The following is a 25,926-nucleotide window of genomic DNA, read 5'->3' as shown; positions in this document are numbered from 1 at the left end:
TATTCGGTTGGGAGAATCAATTTCGCCGGTCGGAAGTAATGTATTTGAGCTTGGATGACAAAATACCGCTACCAAGGCGACTGGGAGAAAAGCTTCCTCAAATGAACGCTTCATTTGTAGGTGTCAATGGCCCACGTGCATGGTTATTCCTATATGGACGACCTCTATATACTCACATATTCCACAAATTGCATAGGCTTGATCGTTGATTCGTGATCGGTTAAGGGTGCATTGTTTCTTCATTATAGTGGCACACCAAAGTTGGATAAACCAGGGCGAATGATCATCTTTATTTGAACAGAAATTTCTCTACACTATACTATCGCACTTTGTGACTTGGAGTCAAGTCATTGACTGTCTACGAGTTTATTGACTTGGTTGCTGGACAGCTTGTATATTTGCTAAATTGTCGATACAGTATGTATAGGAATAGTTCTCGAACATTTTAGTTTCCGGTTAATGATATGTATTTGTCAATTCGACGAGAAAGGTCTTTAATTATACGCGGGAAAATATTAATCCCATCTCAGTTACTGGGAGGTATCGTATTTGAGTATTTCTAGGATTTTCTCAAATTCATAGGTGCGACTGAAGGTGTTCATTACTGTTTTATAATTAAAACATATTTTTTGACGAATCTAAGAATCGCTGGTTTTAATATCGTAGCTATTTGAAGGAAATATCCCTTTGTGTGTAACGCGCAAAGATAAAAATATGCCGGAGACACACCTTACGTACGTTACGTAAGCAGCAAATTTGTTTCGTTCATTGTACGTCGTACGTAACGAAATACTGATGCCATGCTTTGCATAACCACTTCGCGCGTTGCTTATAGTATGAGATAGGACCTTAAGATTACGTAATAAAAGAATGCTATTGAACTATGTCATGTTAATGATGTGCTTGCGAGGAAGAGGCGCTTGGCAGTTGGTGGAGATGATGTTGGTGGAAACTTTCAACATGTAGAAGTTCGCTTCTTCATATCTGTTCACTATATCGGAATCTTGTTGTGTTTTGAAATTTTGAAAATATAAATATACCGATCTGAACATTGAAACCGAAAAATATTTTCCGTCCTCTCAAGTCCACGAAGAGGTATTTTCTATATATTGGATGTCACCAAGACATGGGCCTTATGGTATGGATGTGGAGAGAGGAAATGAGTTCCTACGGATTTTGGATCATCGCAATGCAAAGAAATGGAACACCTTAACGAGCATGCTTTTCGGAAACGGTTGATTTCAAGCATTCGGTTCAAGACAACCTCGACCATTCAAGTTGATGAAATATAGGCGATACGAATAACAGGCATCTGTCTCATTCCGTGCTCACGTGCTCGGCGCACAGCGTCTCTGAAATGATGCCACTGAAATATCGCGCAAATGGCGGAGTACACCATCGGGTTTCGCGACTGGAAATCTGCAATCTACGGTATTTTTTGGCATAATATGAATGATAATTGATACTAAGAGTATGTACATGTACAATTCAATCTTTCCATGCTTCATCGCGTGTGTCAATTAAGGATGAGCGTAAGCCAGAATACTGTAATATTTTTAGTGTGGTGATACCAAAATTGTAGAATTATTGCTACGCAAATTATCCACAGCTTGCCTGTCTATTTTGTATGAAACGTTCAGTCCCTCGTTAACCCAGTTCTGTTCCAGGGTATTTTATACCAAGGAGAAAAGCAAGATATATATATCATTCAGGACCCATCCATAGGTGATAAGCTAGTCTGAAACATACAATGCGTTAAATGACTGAACCACCATCACAATTTTCAGCAGAGAGGATGACGATCGATATATTTTGTTATTCCGAAATTAGAGAATCGCGCAATCTCGTCACAATACACAAATAACCAGATCCCAAGTACAATGCCTAGGCCCCAATTTATCGCTCTATACCAGTTTCAGTTATTAATTCTGAATGAATACACCGATGCAGAAATTCCGTCACATAACTAATACATAAAATCTCGAACATGCGACCTAATTTAGCCACCATTCCTAATATCCGAGTGTCTTTAAATCGACGTACAACTGTACATGGCTCCAATGGCACAGCATACGGGTGAAGTGATGAACCTAAATGCCTTCCATCGCTTCGTAGTGGACGCTTTTTTCTTTTCCATCCTATAGTATTTTTAGAAACGTCTGTCGAATAAATACTCTTCTGCCGCACGTTGCCAAAGCAGACGGCTTCGCCTATGCGCACCGTGGCCAGTTTCTGCGTCAGAGCTGGATTGGTTGTCGTATCGAAGCGCTGAGATTGTGTCAATCATAAACAAAGTTTTGCCGATGAAGAAAGCAGTACAGTATATTCTAGGGATTTGCAGTACAAATGATCTGACACGCCCGTAATGCCATACCTTATCAGCTGTATAGCTACATAGAAAACGGCCAGTAAATTGAACATCTCGTAGATTTCGTCGGTGTGTTCGAAATTCCCGAATAAATAAGCATGGTTGCGACGAAACGCAGCTTGGATCGGGGATGTACGTTTTTCGAAAGAAGACACCGGCTCTGGATATGAGCCACAGGCGTCGCTCGCAGCTGCCGGCGACAGCGAGGTTTGCGCTCGCATTTCACCAGACTTTCGCAACGCCAGACAGCTCGAGAGTGCGACGGCAAAATCGTAGGTTATTGTGTTTACACGCTTCACATGATATCAATCGGTTCCATTCTTCCCCCGAGCGCTTTTCGTAGTAGAGCACAGCTGTAGCGACCGTTCAGTGAGTAGGCGAGGACAAATTTATCTGCGAAAACTTATAGGTGCAGGCTGGAAGGAAACGCTTTTTGGTAACTTGCCAACTGCAGCAACTCTTATTAGCGGGCAGTGTATATCACCTCGAATTAGTAGTATGCTATCATTTTGCATATTATTATATTTTTAGGTGTGTGTCTACGATTTATTAATTTTAAATCTGAGTACGGCGAAAACGGAAACGACCCACTACGCAATACCTGCAGATTTTGCCTGCACGAGGACTATAGAGAGATTTATGCATTCGAAAATATACTACTGTGAAAACAAGAATGGCTGCCCGCAATAGTAGACTTACTGCGTTTATCATTTTATCCGCCTGTATTATATTCAAATACGCGAGTTGTCAGAAATGTATAGAAGGGGTCGAAAAGGTGGATATTGCTGAGCGAGGTTTCAGGTGGGTTTATTTGGTAATTATTTGGCTATAACATTTGTCTAGCAGCAGATTGTCGATGACTGCTAAATAGTAAACCTGCGTAGTCAATGGCCTTCCTAATCACAGAGAAATTGTCGTCATTTTGCTGTCAGAGTCAACATGATAATATAACAAACTTGGTAACAGCTCAGTATGACGCATCACATTTTTCTGTCGTTGTTGGATCGGTGATAGCTTAATGTAGCAAACTGATATTTTATCCTGGGTCATGCTGTTTCAAGTTTAAATTGTAGAATATTCAATAAGATGCCACACAATCATAATGTCAATGAACTGTTCTCAAATCTGTTGTTCGAAATAATATGGTAAACATTGTATTTCGAATATAAGTTGTCCCATTGGGAGGAATTCTCCCTGTGTCACGGATTTAATATGCCCATTCGTACGTACTGGATATGAAAGATATTTTGTTTTGTTAAAGATTTCAGTTTGACTTTCCAGTGTTTCAAGTATCACAAATTTTCTCCAAGGTCTCCGGTAGTACTACGTGCCAAAGTCACCCGGACTACAAGGGAGAATCAAACTGCTGAAGTCTCATTTCTATTCCCTACAAAATCGGCAGGGCTGGCAGTAGGGGACATGATAATATTCGGTCCTGTAAAGAAAGCAAAAGGTTGTCCGAGAATGAAGAAGGGCAGGGAATACATCCTGTTTTTAGAAGACAGACGACAGCCTGAAACAAATTACTTCAGGTGAAAAATGGCATGATGCATGTTTGCAGAGATGTTTTACTGTGAGACATATTCGTTTCAATAGCTCGCACTTGACTGTTACACAGGACATGGTATACACTGTATATACTATACAGTTAACCAAAACATTTTTCTCTAATGTAGGATAAAATATGATCCCGAGACGAAAATGAAGTTGGCCAAGAAGTTGAAGAAAGTATTGTGCAAAGGTTGTGGTAAGTTCTCACGCCGTGCGATTTCTTGTAGGCCCTAGAGCATGACTATCGATCTGGTGCTTGATACTCCTTCTGCTTTAATGTCTAAACATATTGTTTGGAAAGTAACCCGCTGTGCGACCCTGTGTTAGAGCAATATCTTTGTTTGTCGCGTTTGCTGCTTATGGTGACCTTACGCCTATTTGAATGTAACGCGAAACATAATATTTTCGAGGCAGCTAGTACGTTCACGTTTTGTGCGGATGCCGAGATGAAAATTACGAGAATCCTTTGAGGTTTCGTGACGTCGAGCGAAATATTCCCTTCAGATAGAGTTTCACATATTTGGAGATATGATTCACGCGTATGCCTACAGCAGGTGGACTTCCCCGCACATTCTACAGTTATCCGAATACGTAGCCGCGATCGTAAACGGACCTATGCGGTTTCGTGTATTTCGACGTTTAGAAAGACGCAAAGTTCGCAAAGTTCACACTTTAGCTCCTTTGGTCGATGTCCAATTCCTGAAATAATGAGAAAAACGAGGTCTCGTAATAACGTCATCTTATTCGGAGTGCGGGCGCGCGTGTGTTTTCGCGAAACGCGTCACTGGAAGGACCTGAATGATGAAATACGATCCCATGTCACACTTTCCTATTGCTTCCTTTCCAAACCCAATATTGATATCAAGAGCCGATATCCCCTTCCCAAATCCAAGTAAACTTGTCTCGTACGGAAACCTTTTAGGGTTTTCAAACTTGCCAATTGCTGCGCGTCATCCTACTACGTTACGATGTTCCTGGGTAATCGCCGGATATCGGGCGAGCGCCTTTTCGCTGTCATTATTCAGTTTGGTTGATCTTGAATATGGGTCGTGCCGTTCAGACAGCGGCTAATCCTTTCCGTACCGTGCGGCCGCAATCTATTGATGGTCGAACTGGTGTCTATTCATGACAGCGTCGCTTCCAAAGCTCTCCTATACATAGCTTCACGTAGGCATGACGCAACTGTGGTCTACTTGATATCCGCCGTTAGAGGGGTAAGGTGATCTTTGCTGAAAATGCGGGAATTGTGACACTGCAATTTTTGTTCGACCACAAGGCCGCACAGACGCGTTGCCTTATTTGGTTGTAATTTTCTAGTCGTCGGTATTCTAGTGACATAGCCGAGCTACCCTCGGTTGGCTCGAAATATGTTTTGTGACATGAGATAGCTGTTAATACCTTAGCAACGAAACGGGTGTGTAGGTTAAAGAACAAGGCGGGCGTTGTCGTGTGACATTAATATCTAGCCATTTCAAAGGCGCTCGCATCACATGGTTCTAGCTGTAATGAATGCAGGCCTCACGCCCACCCGCCAACGTCGCCGTACGTTATTTGGACACCCACGCATTTCGGCGTTGTGATATCTCGACGTTTGAAGGCGTTAACCCTTAATATATGCCGGCCCTCCGTCAGTTAGCACACACTCAAACGATATTCTCGCATAGTTGTCATACCGACATTCCGTCAACAGGCTCCTTTTGATTTAGCGCTATTCACTTGAACAATTTCAGGCTTCCGCTCGGGACAATAAGTCCCCGCAGTATTGATCTTTTATGATGGACGCAATCGTTACCCGAAACTCGATGGCGTAATGGTAAATCGGACATCAGCAGCATGGTATTGTCGCCGGAGAAATTGCTTCGGAATGAGAATCGCGCCGACAATGCGTGTATTGTAATAGCCCCGACATTATCTGTCCTTAAAAACGTTGCGACGGCTATTGATGGTAATGTTAAGTCTTCGCGCAACTAAAATCCGAGGAATGTATGCGCCGATAACACACGCCGCCGTATAAACAAAAGGCGCATCGCACGCACCTCTAAACGAAGCGTATGTATATTCCGTGTTCAAATCGCCTTTCAATGGTGAAGGGCTATTACGGGCGGAGTTCAAACAAATACCGTTACGGAGCCCTGTCTATAATTATCAAGGTTACATCATGTGTACGGTATTGCGCGGGGTTAGGCCGCTTTTAAAGCCATGGTAACTGGGGTGTTTGTTTCTTCAAGTCAAGTGATTTTCTGCGCCTGGAAAAAGACGCGTTTGAAACTATCGATTTCCCGCGAGTCGAGTGCCGATTTATTTACGCTTCTGTTCTAACGATACCTCTTCAGCTCAAATTAAAATTTGCGTTCCTTAGTGAAAGCGCCAAAATTCAAACAATCCGATAAAACGGTGGAAGTCGAAGAGGACCAGTCGTTCACTTTCAATTGCAAAGTGGCTGGCAACCCAAAGCCAGTGGCAGAATTCCTAAAAGATTCCAAGGTCATTTCAAAGAAAGCAAAAGGGATAAAAATGAAAATTAAGAAAAAGTAAATTTCACTATCACCACGGGCAAGGGTCAGGCAGATGATTACCCAGGTTTTCGTATTACCTACAGGGGTGGCGGGGGAAGGCTGAAAATACGGAAAGTACAGTCTTCGCACGCGGGAGTGTACACATGTCGGGCTCGGAATTTTGCTGGGAATGCCTCTTTATCATACACACTAACTGTAAAAGGTGATAATAACACAACTACTACTACTACTACTACTACCACCACCACTGCTTCTACAACAACACTGGGTAATTGTAATGCATACTCACATTCAATCTAGCGCAATCAGTGGTCAACATTTCAAAATATATTTTAGAACAGTGGTTCTCAACCTTTTCAGATTTCCCACTAGTAAAATTTGAAAACAAATTTTGCGAAACGGTGAAATTTCGAACAGCAAAATCAACTTAGAATGTAATTATGGCAAAACTATGCGACTCAAAACTATAAATTTACACATGCCAATGCCATGCATGGTTCTGTTGATGTTTCTGCGAGCAAACTCCTCTTCGAATTTATACTATCAAATATTGCTAAACTGTACCGGTTCCTGCGATACTAATATATCGTATAGCCCCCGATGGAAATGTCGAATTTCGTCAAATTTCGTTTCCAAATCGAGCTGTATATGCTACTTGTAAAAAAGTTTGGTACATCAGTCTGAATGTCTAGAGAAGTTAAATAAAGGTTGATTTATCTCTCTAATGTACTGGCCTCTTGCATTTTGTAATTGAGAATAACATTGAAACGCATTTGGCGGACCTGTCGGAAATTTGACAAAGACCTGCGCTTGGGAACCACTGTTTTAATGCATATCCGTTTATTAGAACAGGTATTTTACGATGTTGCTCACTGACTTCGACCTTTTAGAGTGATAGATAAGACGTGCGTGTGATGTGCGTCAACACACATTTCGACTTGGCAAGCATGAGGCTTGAATCCAAATTATGTTTTGCTCTCAATTTCCTTGGTTTGCATTCGTGGGCTGTGTGTGGATCATCCATACGCTGAGCGGTTGGCGCCAAGATATAATGCATGCTTTCGCCAACGGTGTATGTCTAATATGCAATCAGTGGATGGAATTTCTAATGAAATTCAGAATTTTTGAACGTGAATGATCGATATAGATTTGGTGATACCGGCGGCACTTTTTCATGTTAAAACTTATGGTCGGAGCATATAGACTACCAATGACAGCTATCAATAACTACACTTTTAGTGATTAAATTTTCCGTTTGGTTCAGATGCATGTATTCCATGCAAAGATACCGCAAGAAATTACTGCCTTAACGGCGGTCGTTGCTGTTATCATCCAGAACAGGATGAGATGTACTGTCGGTAAGTATATTTAATGGAACTAAGTGGATTGCTTCGGGCATTACTACAATTTGCTTCTGTTAAACTATCGCCTGACTGTCTGGTACTATTTGGAGTTGTGCACTGACTACCACCTGTGTTTCTTCGCAGAGACACCTCGACACTGTGACAATTTCTCTAATCGACGTTCTATGTTTGTTAAAATGCGTATGCTTGCGTTTATGCATGCCGTCGGAAGCTGACATTATTAACCGTGAAAAAAGTCTAGATTTCGTTGGTCGATTTGAAGCATTTTTATCGCTTTCCAATCATAAGGTGCCGGAAAGACTATACAGGAAAGAGGTGTCATGAGCTGCAAGTAATCCCGCTGGAAGTGACCGACCTCGGACTTGGTAAATGTTTAGTAGATTTTCCGATTAGACTTCAGAAATTGGAGGGGGGTAGCGTATTGGTGAATTGGCGATCATTCAAGTCGTTGCAGTGCTAAAGGGGTATCAATTTTTCATGGTCGTATCCAGAAGGCCTGTTTACATTGTCAGCACGACAATAGCTTCTCATCGACCAAGGAGTGTACATCTGTACACGTCATGTTTATAATGGTATCAAATGCTACTTTCAAATGGTTCTGCTTTCCCACTGATGGGTTTTACATAACTTACCGATGACTGTGAAATTGGCACTTGCTGGCGTTGCAGTCCGATATCTCTTGAAGTCTTCATTAACAAACTGCGGATTAACGATCACTAAACAGCCACATATATACTTGTGCTGGCACTATAAACTGGCTCTATAATATGTGAGGGTAATCGCTACAATTTAGAACTCGATCGGATAATGCCTGTGTTAATTGAATCGCACATTGAATCAATATTTCACGTGATTTGAATTGATGCATGACACGAGATCATTTGTGTTTGGTCCATCTTTTTGTGAATTCGTTGGTCCGTCCGTTACAATGCATGGGTGCTGCTTGCGCAAAAATGTACCAAAGGCTTGTTTGTGTTTATGCGGTGAAACACGCTCAAAAGCAACCAATCGCGTTTGACACTGCATTTCGTTTTCTTGCCTCTTTGCTGAAGAGAAACTTTTTCAAATTATACCAGACAGTCAGTATAGTGTGTGTACTCGGCAGTTTTCTGAATATTCCTCAACTGCTTTGCATTTGCAGTGCGTTAAAAGTCTGAACTGAATTGTTTTGAAATGCAGATGCCAACGTTTGTTTGAGGGTAGAAGATGTGGGCAGAAGTCGTTTCCAGATATTAGTCCACGCGCACGAAGTACGTTTCCTTTCTCATGTTGCAGAGGTTTAGTATAAGCTGCATTGTGCTGATCTAGCCAATGGGCTGATTTTCACAAGCCTATGGTACATTTTTGCTTAGGCAATTAGTATAGACTACATGGTGTTTTGAATTTGAGTGAACATTCTTAATTTTCATTATTCGATTGCTCATACTGCAATACGCAGTCCAACCATATAGAATTCACAAATGATTCTATATTGACTTGAACGATATGTTTACTGTTGGGTTTTCCAAAATTCCGCTAGCCTTTTATCTGCTTGTCGACCAGATTTTGAAAAGAATATGTTAATTGTGATTAGTTGTGTAAATTGCGCTTGCAAGGTAGTCAACACATGATTTCCCAACAGTGTGACGTAGTTTATCCTAGTATGATGATTTTCCATCGACATCTCGGCTTAATAATTAGCATTGAATCAAAAGTATAGTCTCCAATGTGAAAACATAAAATTTTGATGTACACTGGGTGTTGCATAATCGATGCACTCGTGACTTAGAAAGATGTTTTATCTCTGCCTTTATTGAATTGTAGATGCCGTTGAGGCACGGTACCATCGCCAAACCGTTGCCATCATGGGCGTATGCATCGCCCTATTGCTCGTGATCTTGGTTTGCTACATTGTATACTGCAAATTCAAGTAAGTCAACTTGAGACTCGGTAAATCTTGTTCGATTTTCATGCAACACTTATTCTGGATTACATAGGAAAAGCCGGAGTCACATACTCAAAGATATCCAAAAGCAGTATTGTCCTGTGAAGGGTAGAATGCCGGACAATGAAGACGAGAGACCCATCACAACCGCCAGCCCCATAGGAATAGTCGCGGACGACCCACAAGACAACGGGGCGCAGCTTACTGCGTATCACTCCACAAATTTGATGGAATCACCATCACACGCGCCGTTGGCATTCTCCCAAAGGCCTCAAACTTACGACGATGTAATCCCGATGCAATCAGGTAGTGAAATCAACGATGCCGTTCATAGACTCGGAAGATATATTAACCGCATTCTCGTGGTAGAATCGAATGCTCTTTTACCGCGTCAACAAGCTGCGTACGCGCAACGCGAGGAGGCGAAGCAGCCCAATTCCGGGAGGTCGCGAATAAACGGAATAGCGGTCGATCATAAAGGTATCGTTACTGTAAATAGCGTATTTGACCTTTAACGTAACGCGTCGGCGTGCTCTCAAGGTCTGCGGAAGCCAAGCAACGCGGGTAGCGACGGCGAAAACTCTGGCAAACATCCGAGAAGGATAGATGAACTGAAACGCAACAGGGAGTGAGTCTCGGCGTCCCGTTTCGAAGAAAAGCAGTTTTCTGTAATTTGTTCCAATTTGTTTCTACTCAGCTCGATGATATCGACAACGTCATCAGTCGGCTCACATCCGGAATTGAGAAGGCCGGCTATTCCAATCGACGAAAGGTCAGTTAAGCGGTTAATATCAGACGTATTCAAAATAGTAATCGTCGGTATACTCGAGTATACTATAGATGTGGAAATTACGTTGTAAATTTCTGCTGACGTATAAGTGTAAGTATAGCGATTTCCGAGCAAGTATAAATGTAAGTATTGTAGACCTAGTTTTGCCCAAATAAATGGAAACTGTTGAGTTGAGGTAGAGATAGCGTACAATCATAACCACTTGAGTAAGTAGTGCAAGTAGCCCAAACCTACTTGAGTAGTAAAAATATGTAGAAGCGATTCGTTACTGAAGATCTAAAACACATCCCACACTGCTGGAGCCCATCTCAACACTACGATAGTGCATTGAAAAGCCCAGATTGAAAGTGACCCGTGCTACAAGTCGGCAGCTGACACCAACATGGGGCGCATGTTAGTGAGAGAGACTGAAGATTGACTGGGAGAAGAGAATGGAAGCCGTCCTCAAGATTACGAAAAAGCAAAGACACTATGAACTTGAACATTATCACAATTCGTGTCGTGGCAGCACATAGCTTGAAAAAAGCTGTGTTGCGCCACTGTGTTGTACCAATAATCATCATCATAATAATAATCTGCATATCGTTCGCATCGTAGTGCGAGATCACGCAAATGCACAAATACTTGTAACTGGCAAGTAGGTAAAATATACTAGAATTGCTTTGAAAAGTAGAAGTACTTTGTTACCGACCATCTGTGGCGGATATTTCCGTTTTCTTCGCGATGTTATAATGTGCTTCGCATTTCAGATTGGCGGCGATGAGTGGCGTCCATATACCGCCTGCTTACGGGGACATTCCCGATTCCGGTCCCGGGCATGCCCAACCATCTTTCGGCGCACGGTCCGACGCGGAAGCGCCGCATGGCTCACAGTATCCGGTCAGTGACGACCCCCAAAACTCGCCCCAAACGCACCGAAATCAGGACCGGGCGCCATCATCCCCGAGCTCTACTAGTCGATTGACGGAAGGGGACAGCGAGGCGCGGGGTCCAGGATCTTGGGGTGACGTGAGACCGTCCGCGCGATCTAGCTCTGTGACGTCATCATCTGATTACTTGCCCAAAAACGATCTAAGACAGACAGACAGCGGCGACGCCAGTCCTAGAAGCAAATTGAGTTACAACGAACCGACGCAGTCTCCGCCCTATCCGTACTACGAACAAGGTCCGCACAGCCCCAATGCGTACCACCGTAATGTATCAAATTCACCGGTCCGCTCTGAAGCCACCGGTACACCACAGTCATTTTATGACGCTCAAAGACGCAGCCAACCGTCAAGCCCCAGACAGTATCACCCCAACAGTCCCGGTATGGGTATGCCGTATCATCAAGCGCCCGTGACAGTCGCGTCCGCGCGTACGCATCACCTTCCGTTGTTGACCAACGAGAGAACGGACCCCGGAGCTGGCTTGGAGAAAAAATCTTTCTTGGGGTCACCAGTGTCGTCTTCGAGTGACGTGTCCAGCGAGGCTGCGCCCAATAGGAATTCACACAAAATCGAAGTATGAACGTGAACCACGGAAGGCGGTCCACAGTGATCGACACTCGACACGAAGGCATTCGGTGTGGTTACCGATCGTGTACTGCGACCGAGTTAAATGCGGTCTTGCATCAGAAAAAAATGACGAAGGACGGGACTGCATTACCCCAGGATACTTCAACTGGGGTCATCGACAGGCCAACTTTGAAACTACGACAAAACTAAATTGTCCTTATTTATAAGACCTGTCTTATTTTTTTATTTAATTGACCGCGATAAGGTTTGGGCGGAAGTGTTGACCTTTTTATTCGTCGTCAGGTAGCTCAAAGTTATCAACTTTCCAGATTTTTATTCAGATTCTTGTGTAAGCACGAAGCCGCCATAAAAAATAGGGGTTCGCCATAGAAATAGTTTAAGAATCCTTGTGTTTCCGTAAAGACGAATAGATAATGGCTGGCGTTAGCCGGATAACGTACGGTTTCCGACTGGGCGGATGACTTGCGGTAGTTTGGCGTACTGTTTTAGTGTGATCCTGTGCACCTTATGACCTCTATGACATTTTTGCTATTCCTTAGTATTATACTACCGGACTATTTATTTTCTTAGGATATTTTTTTCTATTTTAATGAAGTATGAAATTTGCCTCGTTATTGGACTGATCAATGTTTTATGGCTATTTCGTTGTCGATGTATCATCGATGTTTTTGTACTTGACAAGAGCTTTGGATAATTTTCTCTCTCTCTCTCTCTTCAAAAGGAGACTGAAAAAAAAACCAAGAACGTTGTCGTTGTGCATGAACGCTTTATTATACATATATAATTATATATAGATAGATTTATTCGCATGTTAATGTGTACAAGCTTGCTCTGTCGTCCAGATTTTGGGAATTTCACACTATTTATTGGGCTCATGTATATAAGCTCTTTGTTCACCGACCCGTTTGTCTGAGTTTGACTCGTAAACTTGTATTTTATTGACATATTTGGCAAAATCCGTAAAACATGTACTGGACGCAAAAAAATGATTTTCATCAAATAGATATAGTTGTTGTAGGCTATATGTGTAACTAATTAACTTGTGTACGCCAACGTGTTGAAAGTCCTATTATTAAAACGAATGATGTAGAAGTGCCTTTGTAACCTTTCCATTCCTCCACAGTGCTTATGAAATTTCGAATTAAAATGCCAACTAAATGAAATTTCGTAAATGCTGTTCTTCAGTACATCAAGCTCAAAATAATTGAGTGGCTCGTTTTCGTCACTGCACCTTTTTAATACATTTCCATGAATGGACATTGTTGTGTTTGTGTTTCAGCAATCTTTAGTTGTGATCAGGTTAACAAGATTGACTGTGCATTAGTGGTGAGGAATTATAGATAAAGCTACATGTTTCTGCGATGATGCCAACGGAACCACTTCCAGTGGACTGATAATTGGTTTATCGGTTTCGAAGTATCAGGAATCCAGCGGACATACACGATGTTATTGGATCCTGCTTGCAAGTAGCAACGATCCACGGTGTGTTGTGTATTCATCAGTAACGAAACAGTGAACGAGGCAACATCACAGACAAACTCGCTATGTCCTTATTTAAAACTTGACGTTGGCGTACTAAGAAAAATCTGAAAGCTATAGGCCTATGTTTCATAGTGGACCTGTCGCCGAAACCATGATTTCATAGTGTGGTTTTAGTCTAGATTTCCAAACCTATACTATTATAGATGGAGAGTATGTATTATCAACACTGATTAATAATAAGACTGCAACACGGTTGAAAAGTATAAAAGACGACTGTATAACTGGAACATCGCAACTACTACAGGTGTACCTACTGACCGAACGATAGGCTTGCCATATCTTCTCTTCGCGGGTAGGGCTGGGCACAATGATTCGAGTACTCGAATCTGAATCGAGTATTAATTTTAATGATTCGAGCCGAGTAGTAAAAGACGATTTTTTCGAGTATTGAAATTATACGGTCCTCGCAACTGAAAGTTAATTTGCTAACGAGAATTAGTGTTTTGATACTATTTTCCACTGTTGAAGCCTCGAAACCTTGATTGGCCGTGTCGCAGCATAAGAGACATAGTACAAAGCTACGAACGTTACTGGAAATAACATATTTCCGAAGTCATGATCATCCCACATCATTGTCAAGAAGTGCAATGAAATCGGTATCAACGAAAAAATACCGAAGTATCGTTAATGTGACGGATAACAGGCATTATGTTCTTCGTGGTGGCATAAAAGGGTCATATTTTAACTTTGACATAGTACATTCTGTTGTGACGTCATAATGAGTGATACTCGAATACTCGACTCGACTCGAAGCATTTTACGTGATTCAGAATCGAATCACTCAGGTACTCGATTTTGCCCAGCCCTATTCGCGGGTAAACAAATTATAGGCCATTGAGCCGATATTTGCAGATCGAGTACCGGATGGCGGATACTCGCAGACAAAGTACACAGCTTTGAGCGAAGAAATTTTGTGCGCTATCGCGTTCCGCGAACACCTCGAGATTATAGAAGCGTGGATTGTGCGTCGGAATCTCCTGAAGCCGGCGAGCCTTCGCAATCAGACCGTGAGAAAGTCTACCCTGGAGCTATGACCGGTACCGTTTGGATTTGAACAAAAATCAATTTCCCAGCATTAAGATGCTGAATTAGTTGCGAATTTCGTATCAACTGTTTTAGTAATGTTTTGTTTCATGAACAGATCCAATCGATTTTATTAGCAACCTCAATCAAAACTCCATCATTTTATTACACATTCATTGTGAATGTTGGTTCAATTTCTCGCTCTGCTGCTTCACAAAGAGGTAAGTGTTTCAATAATATTCAATAATGTGTGAGCGTAATTATACAATATAGATTGTTTTAGATCGTTGACGATGGCAGATGATAAGATGCCTCCTGCTCCCGTATTAGTTGGTAAGCGAATTAATTCTTTCTATGCATGTTTATGAAAGGAGATTGCACATTTTATGATGCATGCTACACAGAAATATTTGGAATGTGTTATGTGCATAAAATAATTAATAATTTAAGTTATTGTGCAATTGCTGTCTGACTCAGAAGTGTAGTTTGAGTATTATTTGCTATCCTTGTTTGCTTAGTAAATGGACTATGCATAACTGGTGACTGGACAACCCTTTGTATATTCATTGGTTGTTAGCAAGGACTATGTCACCGTTTATCCCTCTCTAGTATTTGCTGAGAGCATGTATTTCATGAAATTTGTTTGGGCGCATGGGCTTGAGTGGGGACTGATGTTTCAATGATATTTTGCTGATTATTATTCTGGGACAGTTAGTATGAGATTAGCCTGTAATCAATTGCATTTCTGGAATACTGTACTGAGCTGAACTTATTTTCATAGATGAGGCTATACTATAGTTTGCATATTTCTATTCATTTTCAGGAGTATGTGAGGTATTAGAGTAAGGTATTGTAGACAGGACTATCAGTGTATTTATCTGTTTATGATTACACTTTCAGGTATCGTACCTATAGCCTAGTCAAGTGCTGCAATGAGACTGTTTTCTGCTATTCATTCTCCTTTGTATGTCTATGTTTTTTATCCATTTGGTTATTGGAATGATAGGTTAAACATACACACTGCGGTAAAGTTACTGGGTATGTCACTAAACAATTAGTTTGTACGGCTACTCTAATTGTGATGTATGTTGGAGGGTTAACTTCAATTACATGTTGGATGACCCTGGATAATACAATAATTGGAACTCTCTATCAGTTCTACGTGTAGTAGGCCTACAGTTCCATTCGTGGCTGTTGAAAGTCAACAATTTCTACTTTAATCTAAGAATGAGGACATGCAGGTACTTCTTCACCTAATAGGAATGCTATCACAACTATACTTGTATTTGGAAGTTTCAATTGAGTTTTCATCTATTTATGTGTAGGCCTATTTGGGCAGTGACCAATGAGCAGTAGGCCTATCTAAGTGTGTGAAATTATGAAGCGCTGTGTGAAATTCGCTAAATTTATTCTGAGCGTCGGCTGTTGCTCATTTAGGCTGGACGAACATTTCTTTACCTTAGTTGGCAGAAACTTGCTCACTGGACATAGTGGACGTTATGTGATATCCTTGTAGTGTTTCTGGCACCTTCACTTGAAATTATTTCCCGAAATCTTTTGATCGCACAAGCATGAGAATATCACTAATTCACGAGTTTAACAGAGGTTCTAGTTAGATTGTTCGAGTGACTCTTGAGATGAGAAGAATTATAATTAATTTTTTACCATAATAAACGAGACAGGAGTGAAGAGTATATGAAACGCCAATGTAAACATGGATTTTATAACGCATCTATCCTTGTATTTATGGAAATCTGACTTTGCCTTTATTATATTTGGTGACTGTTGATGACTGACACTTGCGATTGGTGACAGTCATTCGTTGGTCAATAGAATTTGTGACTTATCTATCAAGGTTTGCTTCTAACATAGCCCAAAAATGAATGAATCTCATTATGCTACTTCCGTAAATGATGAGCATGCCCATATTGCTGCGCATTGCATTGCACTGGCTACATCCGGCATGTTGGGGAAGAAGCCAACTATTACTAGACATGGAACACGTGTCGCAATGTCATCAGACAAGACAAAGGAAATAGGTAGGCCTCAAGGCAACATGAACTTTTCATTGCAAGAAATGCAGTACGATCCATTCTCTCATACCGTTGATGACATATTAAGTATTGAGGAACAATCAATGCTGTCTTCTAAATTCGAGCAGAGGAAATCAGCCAATGCATTCTCTGATGAAGATGTACCAGCCTTCAATAGCTCCTTCGATTATGAATTGAATTCGCTATCGAATATTATTGAAATGTTGGAAGGTGATGCGTTCCGAAGTGGGAAGGGAGCATTAAATGATCCTTCTAATGCCACCAGTGAATCAGGAGAGTGCTATTTCCAATCAACAATTTCGCGTAAAACCAGCTCGAAGGCTCAATGGAAGATGTCTCAGATTATCCCAATGGATTACTGTATTATGGAAAATTTCCGATGCCTGGATGAACACATTGGTATCAAAGAAATGGCGGCCTGTATAAATAAATCATGTGATGAAGAAATTATGTCCGAGCATATTGCGATACGTGATCTGGCACGAGGATTGTGTACAACTGTGCAAAGTGATGCCAATCCTCTGCAGCAAATGAATAATGTTTCATATGCAACTCATATTGCTATGGAGGATAAGAATGCTGGATGTTGTGTAATGCAGGACAATAATAGCAACGAGGTGTTGACTGAAGTTGATAGAGAATCTTATTATTTTGACTCGCTTGATGATGTTAGGCTGAGTTTCAATGAACGAGGACCAATTCAAATCCAACATCCTGTAAGCCCTGGATGCATTGACGAATCTGACGTATCTCCTACAGAAGCATCCACGCAAATTAACTTGCATGAATCTAAGGCAACATCATTAGATCATACCTTCCGCGGTGATAGAAAAGCAAAGGCCTCTGTTGGTCTTGTAGAAAATAATTTATCGCATGAACGCCATGATACTATTGTATCTGCCGGCACTTCTGATATTCGTGTTGAGAATACTGTTAATGCACATCAAAAGCAATTTAAAACTACTGATACCCATTGCAACCCTGTAACATCCCAATCACAAACATTTCAATCTTCAATTTGCACTAGAGGGAACAAGAGAGTTGCTTCAACTGATTCGAATCGTGATCCCGTTTTAGAGAGAGGGATGTCACCACATTTCCGAAACTGTCCCACTCCTCACAATCCTGATCAATTGAATCCCTTTGAAGTGCCAATCGAGACCACTCGTGTTGCTATTGACGGACGCGAAGCTGGCAACTTTACGGGTGATTTAAATAGAAAACTGAAACGCACTGGCAGTACAACTGATGCCAGTGTCATGATTGAAATGCATGGCTCTGGTGATGATAGCTTTTCCTGTACGAGGCAGGAAAAAATTGTGCAAAGTTCTCGAAGAACCGTACAGCCGAGCATGGACTTTGAAATGACGGAGCCTTCTTTTGTTGCTCCGGAAAAAGTGGTTGAAGAGGGCTGGAAGCCTTTTCAGCAGAAATTAGCTTTATTCCAAAATCTTCACGATGGCTCCCACGGGGATAAATCATACTCAGTTTGTTCTAATGTGGAGAAATCTGAAATGACGTCATTCTCTTGTGTCGTCGAACCCTCTCTGGTCCTCAATCGGTGTTCTGTGCAAGATATCACAGAGTCCAGACGTGAAGATATTTTTGCATCATCATCATCCCATGTCCAACATATAAAGTCTGCAGCAAGTCTTTCTGGAAATGTTCATCAACGTGTCGTAGCATCCGTTAGTGTTTCAGTTTCTTCGAATCCCATGGTGGGTGAATGCACCGAGATTTGCAAACCAGGTCAGTTGTATTTAAAAGTTACCTAGCATTATCGACGTCTCGATTATCTGCTAAGCAAGCTAGGTGCCTTTCAAAAATATTGCCTAGCTGCGGTTTCATCGATATTGTTGTGAAGATCCATCTTAAGCTGTCTGAGTTCGTGTTTGCAGCAAAAGGGTTCAGAGAATTCAACTGAATTCAAGCAATTGGTGGTACACACTTGGATCCGATTGTCTCTGATCCATTCTTTCACGTTCGTTTAATATGCAAATAGCATAAGGGTCATTTTGGGAATGCAATTCCAAATCTCTCTCTCAATGTTGCTTGCTTTACAGACATTACGACGTGATGTTATAGATAGGGCAGATTCTGAGCTTTCTCAAAGAATGCTTATTTTGCTACCCCTACAGTATTGAAATCCCTGACCAAATGTCTATGCTGGCCAGGGCCTTTTCATAAAAATGTGAGTTAATATAGTTACATCTGTCTCTAAAATTTACTTCCGTTCAACATCACATGAATAGTGCAAACAGACAACATACACAATTACACAGTCGTAACCGGATTATAATGATGAAGTTATAATAAGGAAATCGTTGAGTCAACTGGTGCCTGTGTTGCAAATAGCTTGGTAATTGTCAGAACTAATTTAAAATGGATTAAGGTAACATGTTGCAAGTGTGCTGCAATGCAGTAGCAGTGCTATTGTATATTGCAGTGATTCTTGACCTTTATAGACTAATGTTCAATTGGTGGTTTTCTGATGAATATTATATAATAGTGGTAGTGGGATTTAGAGGCAACCGGGGTTTCTTTGTAGGCATATAAATCTGAGTTTGGCTTTTCATTCATGCTGCCTCAGAAATATCTCGTTGAAATATGGGTTTAGCCGGCCCAATAATTAGCCAAGCGACCTTATCCATGATTGCAACGAGCCCATTCAATTCTTGAGCTTGAAAACCACTGGAGTTTTGTATAAATTTAATGTACAGTAGGTTAATTGATGAGCTTGAGGACTTATCTAACACCTCCCTCAGACGCGAATGAGTTCGGAGACTCCGGTTGAAAACCACTGTTCTATTACAATCCGTTTCATCCATTAGAATATTCACATGATAATTGTATGGCATTGACTTAACTATAGACTAGATGTTTCTTTCCGTTTTGAATAACTTCTAGCCTATCCAAGGTATGTCTATCGGCCTTGTGCACAACCACTTGGCTGCTATCCTGTGCTATATTCCTGTGTTATTATGATACCAGTAACTTGGTTTTCAACAATATATATATACCACTTCAATAAATATGTGTTCAGGGAGTGGTGCATTCTGAAAACACTGAATACACCCTCTGTTTTTATTACTGATGAACTTCCTGATGTTTGTAATAGTCATGGAAGGTATGTTGATATTGGCGTAGCTTTATAAAATTTCTATTGTAATACCGGCACCACATTAAGCTTGGACACAGATATTTTAATTTGGATATCCGTTTCTCTTGGCAGTGGTTGCATCCTATCTTGTACTATCATTGATTTGGCTCTGAAATACGGCTAGCCAGTTTACATAACAGCAGTCTTTGGTGTGTTAGGGAAATTGACTTCGGCAAAGTCTATATCTTCGGATGTTATGGACACGAAAAAGACAACATTTGAACAACGCCGTGAAAAAGAGCTGGATGATATTTTGCATGTGTTGCAAGCCACTGTTCAGAGTATGGAGGAAGATTGCCGTGTCGACGAGTCCAAGCAGTCATGGAAATCTTTCTCCCACTCTACCAGTTTATTGGATTCACATGGTCATTGTTTTTCGCTGTCTTCCGGTAATTGTGAGAATTTCTGCTTGTTTGTGTTGAGTTGGCATTGTAGTGTAGATCTATATTAGAAGCCTACCGTAGTGCTTTGGATTCATGTCAGTGATATTGTGGCTGTTTGCCTGAACGTGATTTTTTCACAGTGCATATTGTAATTATGATTTTGAATTCGCTTCACTTTAGTGTTCAATAATGATCTGAAGACTTCTACAGAGAGAAAAGCGGTTTGCATGATCAAGTTTGATTTGAGTATCCAATGATGTAATTACGGTAACTAACATTTTGATCATTAATCTAATCATCAAGATATCACACGCACCACGTAAAGATTGGTTGTAATACTTCCTGGATATCCGATAGGTCTCTTAACATCCTGGTAAATGTTAATTCAGAGCTGAAGCTGCTAACATGCAAGGCTTTTAAATATACAATTGCTAATTCGATGATGAGGCTTTGATGATCAAAGGTTATTAGCACCAGTTTGCCTTCATGAGAGGAAGTCGTGAGCATTGCGAATACGATCATGCACGGAATGTATCCTGTTTGAGGTAAATGGATTGCCTTCATCAGTCTACTCTATACCATATGCACTGCATACAAAGCAATTCATGCTGATGGTGTATCAGCTTCAATAGTAGCATTGCACAAGCAAAAAGGCAGTGTTTTTTTTTAGTTAGAGAGATGTACTGTATGCAGATGCAGAATGAGTAAACAGAGAAGGTCATCAAGAACGTTTGCAGGTAAGGCATTGACCGTATCTTATACACTGGTAATTTGAACATTGCCTGTTATAATGTTTTTACCATGAAAGCTCTTCATTCTCCGAAACCATTCTTCTTGAGCTCGACGGGGACTAGCAAGAGTACTAATTGCGGCACTTCAGCAAATACTACCGTCCCCGGAGTATTACGGGAAGCTAAAATTATCAGCACATCCAAGAAAGATGTTCCCTACAACACGACTAGGAAAGAAAGTCCCAAATCCGCGAAAACTGACAAGAAACGAGACAATGTGGGTTTGCATTCCACAGAGCAAAATCGAGAAAAGAATCTTGAGGTTGGCGTGTTGGAAGGTGGTGAGAATGCGTTAGCTGTCTCTGACCCAGATGAGCGACCTTACACAGATGATGATATTGATGAGATCGACAGGCTTTTTGAGGGAATTGATGACTTTTTGAAAAAGAAAAATGGGGTTGGTGCAATTACAGAGTCTATAATCTCGCAATCGGATTGTGTCAGAAAAAATCGTAACTCCTTCTCGATTCAAACCAATGGTGAGCAATTCGACATGGTGTGTGCAATGTGCATGTTGGCTAGCAGGGTATTGCATCACTTGCATGAATTGTGTGCATGCTACACTGACCATAGTAGAGCTGTATTTCATGAAATCAATTGACTGAGGTGACCTTACTCGGCAGATGAAACATCAGGAGAGGATTTTGTCTCTCCGCCTTTGCCACCACCTCCTTCAGTGGAAGATCTTGCCTCATTCGGTGGTAGCTTATCGGGATCTCAAAAGGTATTTGAGTCATGTTTTGGAATGCAGTGTCAATATTGAAATTGATACCGCGTAGCTGGCGAAATCGAGTATGAAAAAATTTATCAGAAATGAAGTGAAGTGGTTGAGATTGATTATAGCATGGTTTATTATTTTTATGTGCCAAGATGTGATGTAGAAATAGGTGATAAGAGGGATGAAGCGACATTCGTGGTAATTGGACAATGAATATACTGATGTTGTGCATTAAACATCTGATCCTAAACGTTGTAGATTGCATTATGGATATGTGATATGGATACCTACTAGAACGATATATATATATATTCAGACTGAATCGCCACCACCGATTCCAACTGTTGTGTCGCCAACCTACAAAGCTTCGGCAAATTTCAGTAAGTTGCTTTAAAGTTTATATCGACCTTCTCTTTCACGCATCGAAGCATTCCAAATTTTGCATTGTTGCACGGAATGTGTCATGTGTGCCTGCACAGTGTCAAATTTACGTTTCAATGATAGCAGTCACGATAACGGACTGTGGGAACTTGATTCCCCATCTCCACAACAATCCACCCTTTGAATATGTGATAGCAGTTGAACGGTAGAAGAAATTTGTTGATGTTATTCCTAATGCTATGTATCTCGAGTTCAGACAGCTTTGTAATCATTTTGCTCTCAGTGCGGATTAATATTTATCTACAGGCGTGTGGAGTCCAGGGGGAAATAGAAAAAGTTCACAAGATGGAGGGCAGGTTGAAGTTGGCTCTAAATCGACAGCAAATACGGGGCCTACGGGTTTTAGAAGTGTGAGACCCATGTTAAAGGTGAATTATACTATGTAATTGTCACTGTGTTGCGTTGTTTCGATAATATTCAGTGCATTGTGGGATGACATATCGAAAATATGAGATGACATGGCTTGAGATTTAATATGGAGAGTGAATTTCTGGTTATTAATAAGTAATAGGGTGCAGATTGAACTGCTGATTTTTTTGCGGGTTGTGCCTGGTATTCTGTACAGCTCTTGGGAATCGTAATTTTGGATATGCCATTCGATATCCTCTTGCCTGTGTCAGTGGACTCACTAAACAACTACAATTTGAACGGTTTTGGATCATTATTATCATAGCCTTTCATTTTTGTAGCTATAAGTATCCTTTGCTATTCTTTGTGTATCTAAACTCTGAATCTTCTGTTTGCTTCGTCTTCTTCTTGAAGAGCTACTCTTCTCAAGAAGGCTGCCACAAAGTACCTTCACATCACTACAACATCCACATTCCTTCGGTGGGTCTCAAAACCAAATCCATGCTTGAGAATTATCCACCAGCCTCTGGTATAATACTGTCCAATGCAAGACCCAGTGCGCATTTTGCCAATGCTGCCGAATCGACGTTCAGACATTGTCAAGTACCGGAAATGGATCGGAATCTCCAGCTAGTTACATTGCTGAGAGATACACGAAAGATACTCATCGTAAATATCCTTTTTTTATTCTCTTCTGTCCTTCACTCTCTATCATGTTAATTCTTATTGGTCATCTTATACCAGCCCTGGGCCCTGTCTGGCACTACTCATCTGTACAAGGATTTGTGTTTTCAAATTATTTCATTGCTATTAGTATAGTGAAATATATAAATTTGTTCCCTGGTCTGTTCGCATCATTAAAATATGGTATGGCCCCACTGTTCTGGTGAAATATCAAGATGCTATGCTTCATTGCCGAGTTGTCCCATCAATTCCTAAATGTACCGTACAGCAGTGTTGGGATCAAGTCACTACCTTCGATTCACGAGTCATCTCGAGTCATTGCACATTTTGACTCGAGTCAAGTCAAATCAATCGATTTTCAAAGGTGACTCGAGTCAAGTCAAGTCACTCGTTTTTTGGCGGTGACTCGAGTCAAGTCAAGTCAAGTCAAGTCACGAGTCAAGTCACAATTCAAGTCAAATTGAATTTTCGAAGTATGAGTGATCATTTAAATTCATTATATTTTACTAGCTGTGTTAAAGAGATCAATTGGTCATTTATCTTGAATCAAATAACTAATTCAAGTAAATATATATGCAAAAATGCGTTGTATCGCTCACGCACACGTAGAACTGCTAATAAAACACGTAAGTAACTGTATAGCTACATCAGGGATGTCAAACATACGACCCACCAAATGATTTCATTCGGCCCGCGAAGAAATTCTGAGTATATGTTAAAATTGCGTGATTTTATCCAACACATTTCTCGAATTTGTAGTAAGAAATACTACTCATAAATATTCCTTCAAGATAGCAAATTTTGAGTACGTTCATAGGCCACATTATAGCAACCCGACAGCGGAGTTGTGATTGTAGTTATCGCCAGGAGAAAATCGCTGACATTAACACCCAATTCCGAGAATGCGAAAAAGTGCATATATTGATTTAAGTCTGTTAAAAGTTAGTAATATTTTGGAATCATTTGACTGGTGCGGCCCGCAAGTGATCTGTATATTTGAATTCGATCCGCGACGTCAGTTGAGTTTGACAGCTCTGAGCTACATGCTACATTCTCTTATTATCAGCCAAAATAGAGGATCGAATACGAAGCCTCGAGAAGATGAAAGAAATTGATATCGTACAATACACTAGCCTTATATATACATCCGTGAGGATATAAATGCATAAAATATATTTGTTAGATTTAAATCATACAAGAGGGTTGGTAAAGATGAGCGCCGTGCAATGTAAGGACAGATCCGTCCAATAAACAGCGATACGTTGCTATTAAATTAATCTGCTACTACGACAACGCAAGCTGTGATCATTTCGGATGCGGTCAGTGTATTTGTGATGTAATAATGTAGGATCAGTGAAACGTACGATCAGTGAATGACTGCGTTGCTCTCACAAGTTACAACGGCGTATCGTGAATAATCCGAACATGCACAATGATTTAGTCGACACCGTTTACTTGATGACTTGAAATTGACTCGTAAATTTTGCTCCGAGTCACGAGTCAATCTACATTTTTGAAGCGCCGAGTCAAGTCAAGTCAAGTCATTTTTGCAAAGTGACTCGAGTCAAGTCAAGTCATTCGAAAAAGTTGACTCGAGTCCGACTCGAGTCAAGTCATGACTCGAGTCATCCCAACACTGCCGTACAGTATACACTTTTTCGCGATGTCTTGTTACTTATCTTTTTCTTAATGTGACCTACGGATCTGTAGCTCTAATATGACCCTTTTCTATGAGCTGGTATTTGACTTTCGATTGAAAAATACCCCCTGCGCAAATTGCTTTAAATTTGCTCTTGAGCAAAGTTCTGTAAGTAATGCAAGAACTGCCATTTTTTTTTACAGAAATCAGACAAATCCCCTGCACCAAGTACGGTTACCACAAGCTACAACTTTCCTGAGAGTAGGACTACCCTCCCTGAGCAATCAGGTTTGTCGTTTTTGATTTATTTTCCTGAGTCCGGAAATAATCAACTTGACCTAAACATGCTGTTTGTGTGTGATCTTCTGACGTGTTTTTAAAACCCGCGACACTCATTCAAACATTTTGAATTTTAGTCATAATTATTCTGTGGTTTATCAATAACATTGTCAAAGAACAAATGAACATTAAAATTTAATGAACTTCGGTACATAACTTATTCTTTGTGGGCATTTGAACAATATTACGGTCTCACCAATTTCGTCTTATGGACAAAGGACAGTCAATGTTTTCTCCACTCAACCATCACCGGATCGCAGTATTCAGATTGTGAACTTGTCTGGCGTTTCTGTTCTGACAGCGAATGTCAAAATCACTCCGAAAAATCAATTGCCCAACGGTGCGGTGTATGAAACAAAAACAGTGGACGGTGACATGGTTCATACTGACACTTACTACCCGGCGGCTGATGGCGGTACAGTTCTCGAAAGAACGAAGAAGACAACTGTCGTCAAGGCAGAGCATCATCGAGGAATGGGTCCCACGGATAATCAAGGCGTACCTATTGCTTTGAGAAGTGTGAGCAGTAGAAATTTTGTTGTCATCTTGAATAATATAATATAATGTTTTTGATTGTGATTTCTCATTATGAACTAGACAGATTCTTTTTACAGTATTATTGTCTTGCTCATCATCGCTATCTACGCAATCTTCACTGGCAGGGCTGACTTTTTGTTTCTTAATTGGATATTATATGTAAGTTATAAGCAGTGGCGGCTCGTCCTATAGGGCAACTGGGGCATTGCCCCACCTAAAATTCTGTTCAATAACAAT

At 40.9% G+C, this 25,926-nt stretch overlaps 2 protein-coding genes across 15 annotated transcripts in view; both read left to right on the top strand.

Moving 5' to 3' along the window:
- Positions 1–799: 799 nt before the first annotated feature.
- Positions 800–13,287, top strand: LOC145459107 (uncharacterized). 7 transcript variants are annotated; one of them, XM_080337721.1, is made up of 13 exons: positions 800–3,169; positions 3,679–3,900; positions 4,045–4,115; positions 6,279–6,450; positions 6,519–6,637; positions 7,700–7,793; positions 8,088–8,164; positions 9,603–9,708; positions 9,776–10,029; positions 10,093–10,203; positions 10,264–10,351; positions 10,421–10,507; positions 11,263–13,287. In XM_080337721.1, exons 1-13 carry the CDS (start codon positions 3,042–3,044, stop codon positions 12,020–12,022), a joined length of 2,289 nt encoding a protein of 762 aa, XP_080193847.1. In that variant the 5' UTR covers positions 800–3,041; the 3' UTR covers positions 12,023–13,287. The 7 variants fall into 7 exon arrangements, with proteins under 7 accessions (XP_080193847.1, XP_080193843.1, XP_080193849.1 ...); XM_080337717.1 differs by having other exon boundaries at positions 6,519–6,703; XM_080337719.1 differs by lacking the exon at positions 8,088–8,164 and adding an exon at positions 8,979–9,049 and having other exon boundaries at positions 801–3,169; positions 6,519–6,703.
- A 1,122-nt stretch (positions 13,288–14,409) lies between these two features.
- LOC145459106 (vinexin-like) overlaps positions 14,410–25,926 on the top strand; it is a 29,932-nt gene continuing 18,415 nt past the window's right edge. The window contains exons 1-9 of one of the 8 annotated variants that reach the window (XM_080337716.1): positions 14,410–14,609; positions 14,714–14,816; positions 14,879–14,928; positions 21,607–21,707; positions 22,018–22,081; positions 22,389–22,510; positions 22,905–23,159; positions 25,017–25,101; positions 25,454–25,671. In XM_080337716.1, coding sequence (XP_080193842.1) covers positions 14,603–14,609; positions 14,714–14,816; positions 14,879–14,928; positions 21,607–21,707; positions 22,018–22,081; positions 22,389–22,510; positions 22,905–23,159; positions 25,017–25,101; positions 25,454–25,671 — 1,005 coding nt within the window. In that variant the 5' untranslated portion in view covers positions 14,410–14,602. Of the gene's footprint in view, positions 14,610–14,713; positions 14,817–14,878; positions 14,929–14,964; positions 18,399–19,967; positions 20,199–20,227; positions 20,930–21,000; positions 21,463–21,606; positions 21,708–22,017; positions 22,082–22,388; positions 22,511–22,904; positions 23,160–25,016; positions 25,102–25,453; positions 25,672–25,926 lie in introns of those variants that run through there. The other 7 variants (XM_080337715.1, XM_080337713.1, XM_080337709.1 and 4 more) reach the window with 7 other exon arrangements.

The sequence above is a fragment of the Botryllus schlosseri genome, chromosome 16 (assembly GCF_051294905.1).
Source record: "Botryllus schlosseri isolate E-star chromosome 16, Bs_hap1, whole genome shotgun sequence".
Taxonomy (NCBI): domain Eukaryota; kingdom Metazoa; phylum Chordata; class Ascidiacea; order Stolidobranchia; family Styelidae; genus Botryllus; species Botryllus schlosseri.
Note: the sequence above shows the minus strand (reverse complement) of the source record. Positions and strands in the feature narration are given on the sequence as shown.

What these genes read in the sequence shown, in the direction of transcription:
- LOC145459107 (XM_080337717.1), top strand. Translation starts at nt 3,042, where the DNA reads ATGGCTGCCCGCAATAGTAGACTTACTGCGTTTATCATTTTATCCGCC. An exon ending in AAAATGAAAATTAAGAAAAA is followed by an intron (nt 6,451 to 6,518) that starts GTAAATTTCACT and finishes TATTACCTACAG; the next exon opens with GGGTGGCGGGGGAAGGCTGA. An exon ending in AGTGACCGACCTCGGACTTG is followed by an intron (nt 8,165 to 9,602) that starts GTAAATGTTTAG and finishes ATTGAATTGTAG; the next exon opens with ATGCCGTTGAGGCACGGTAC.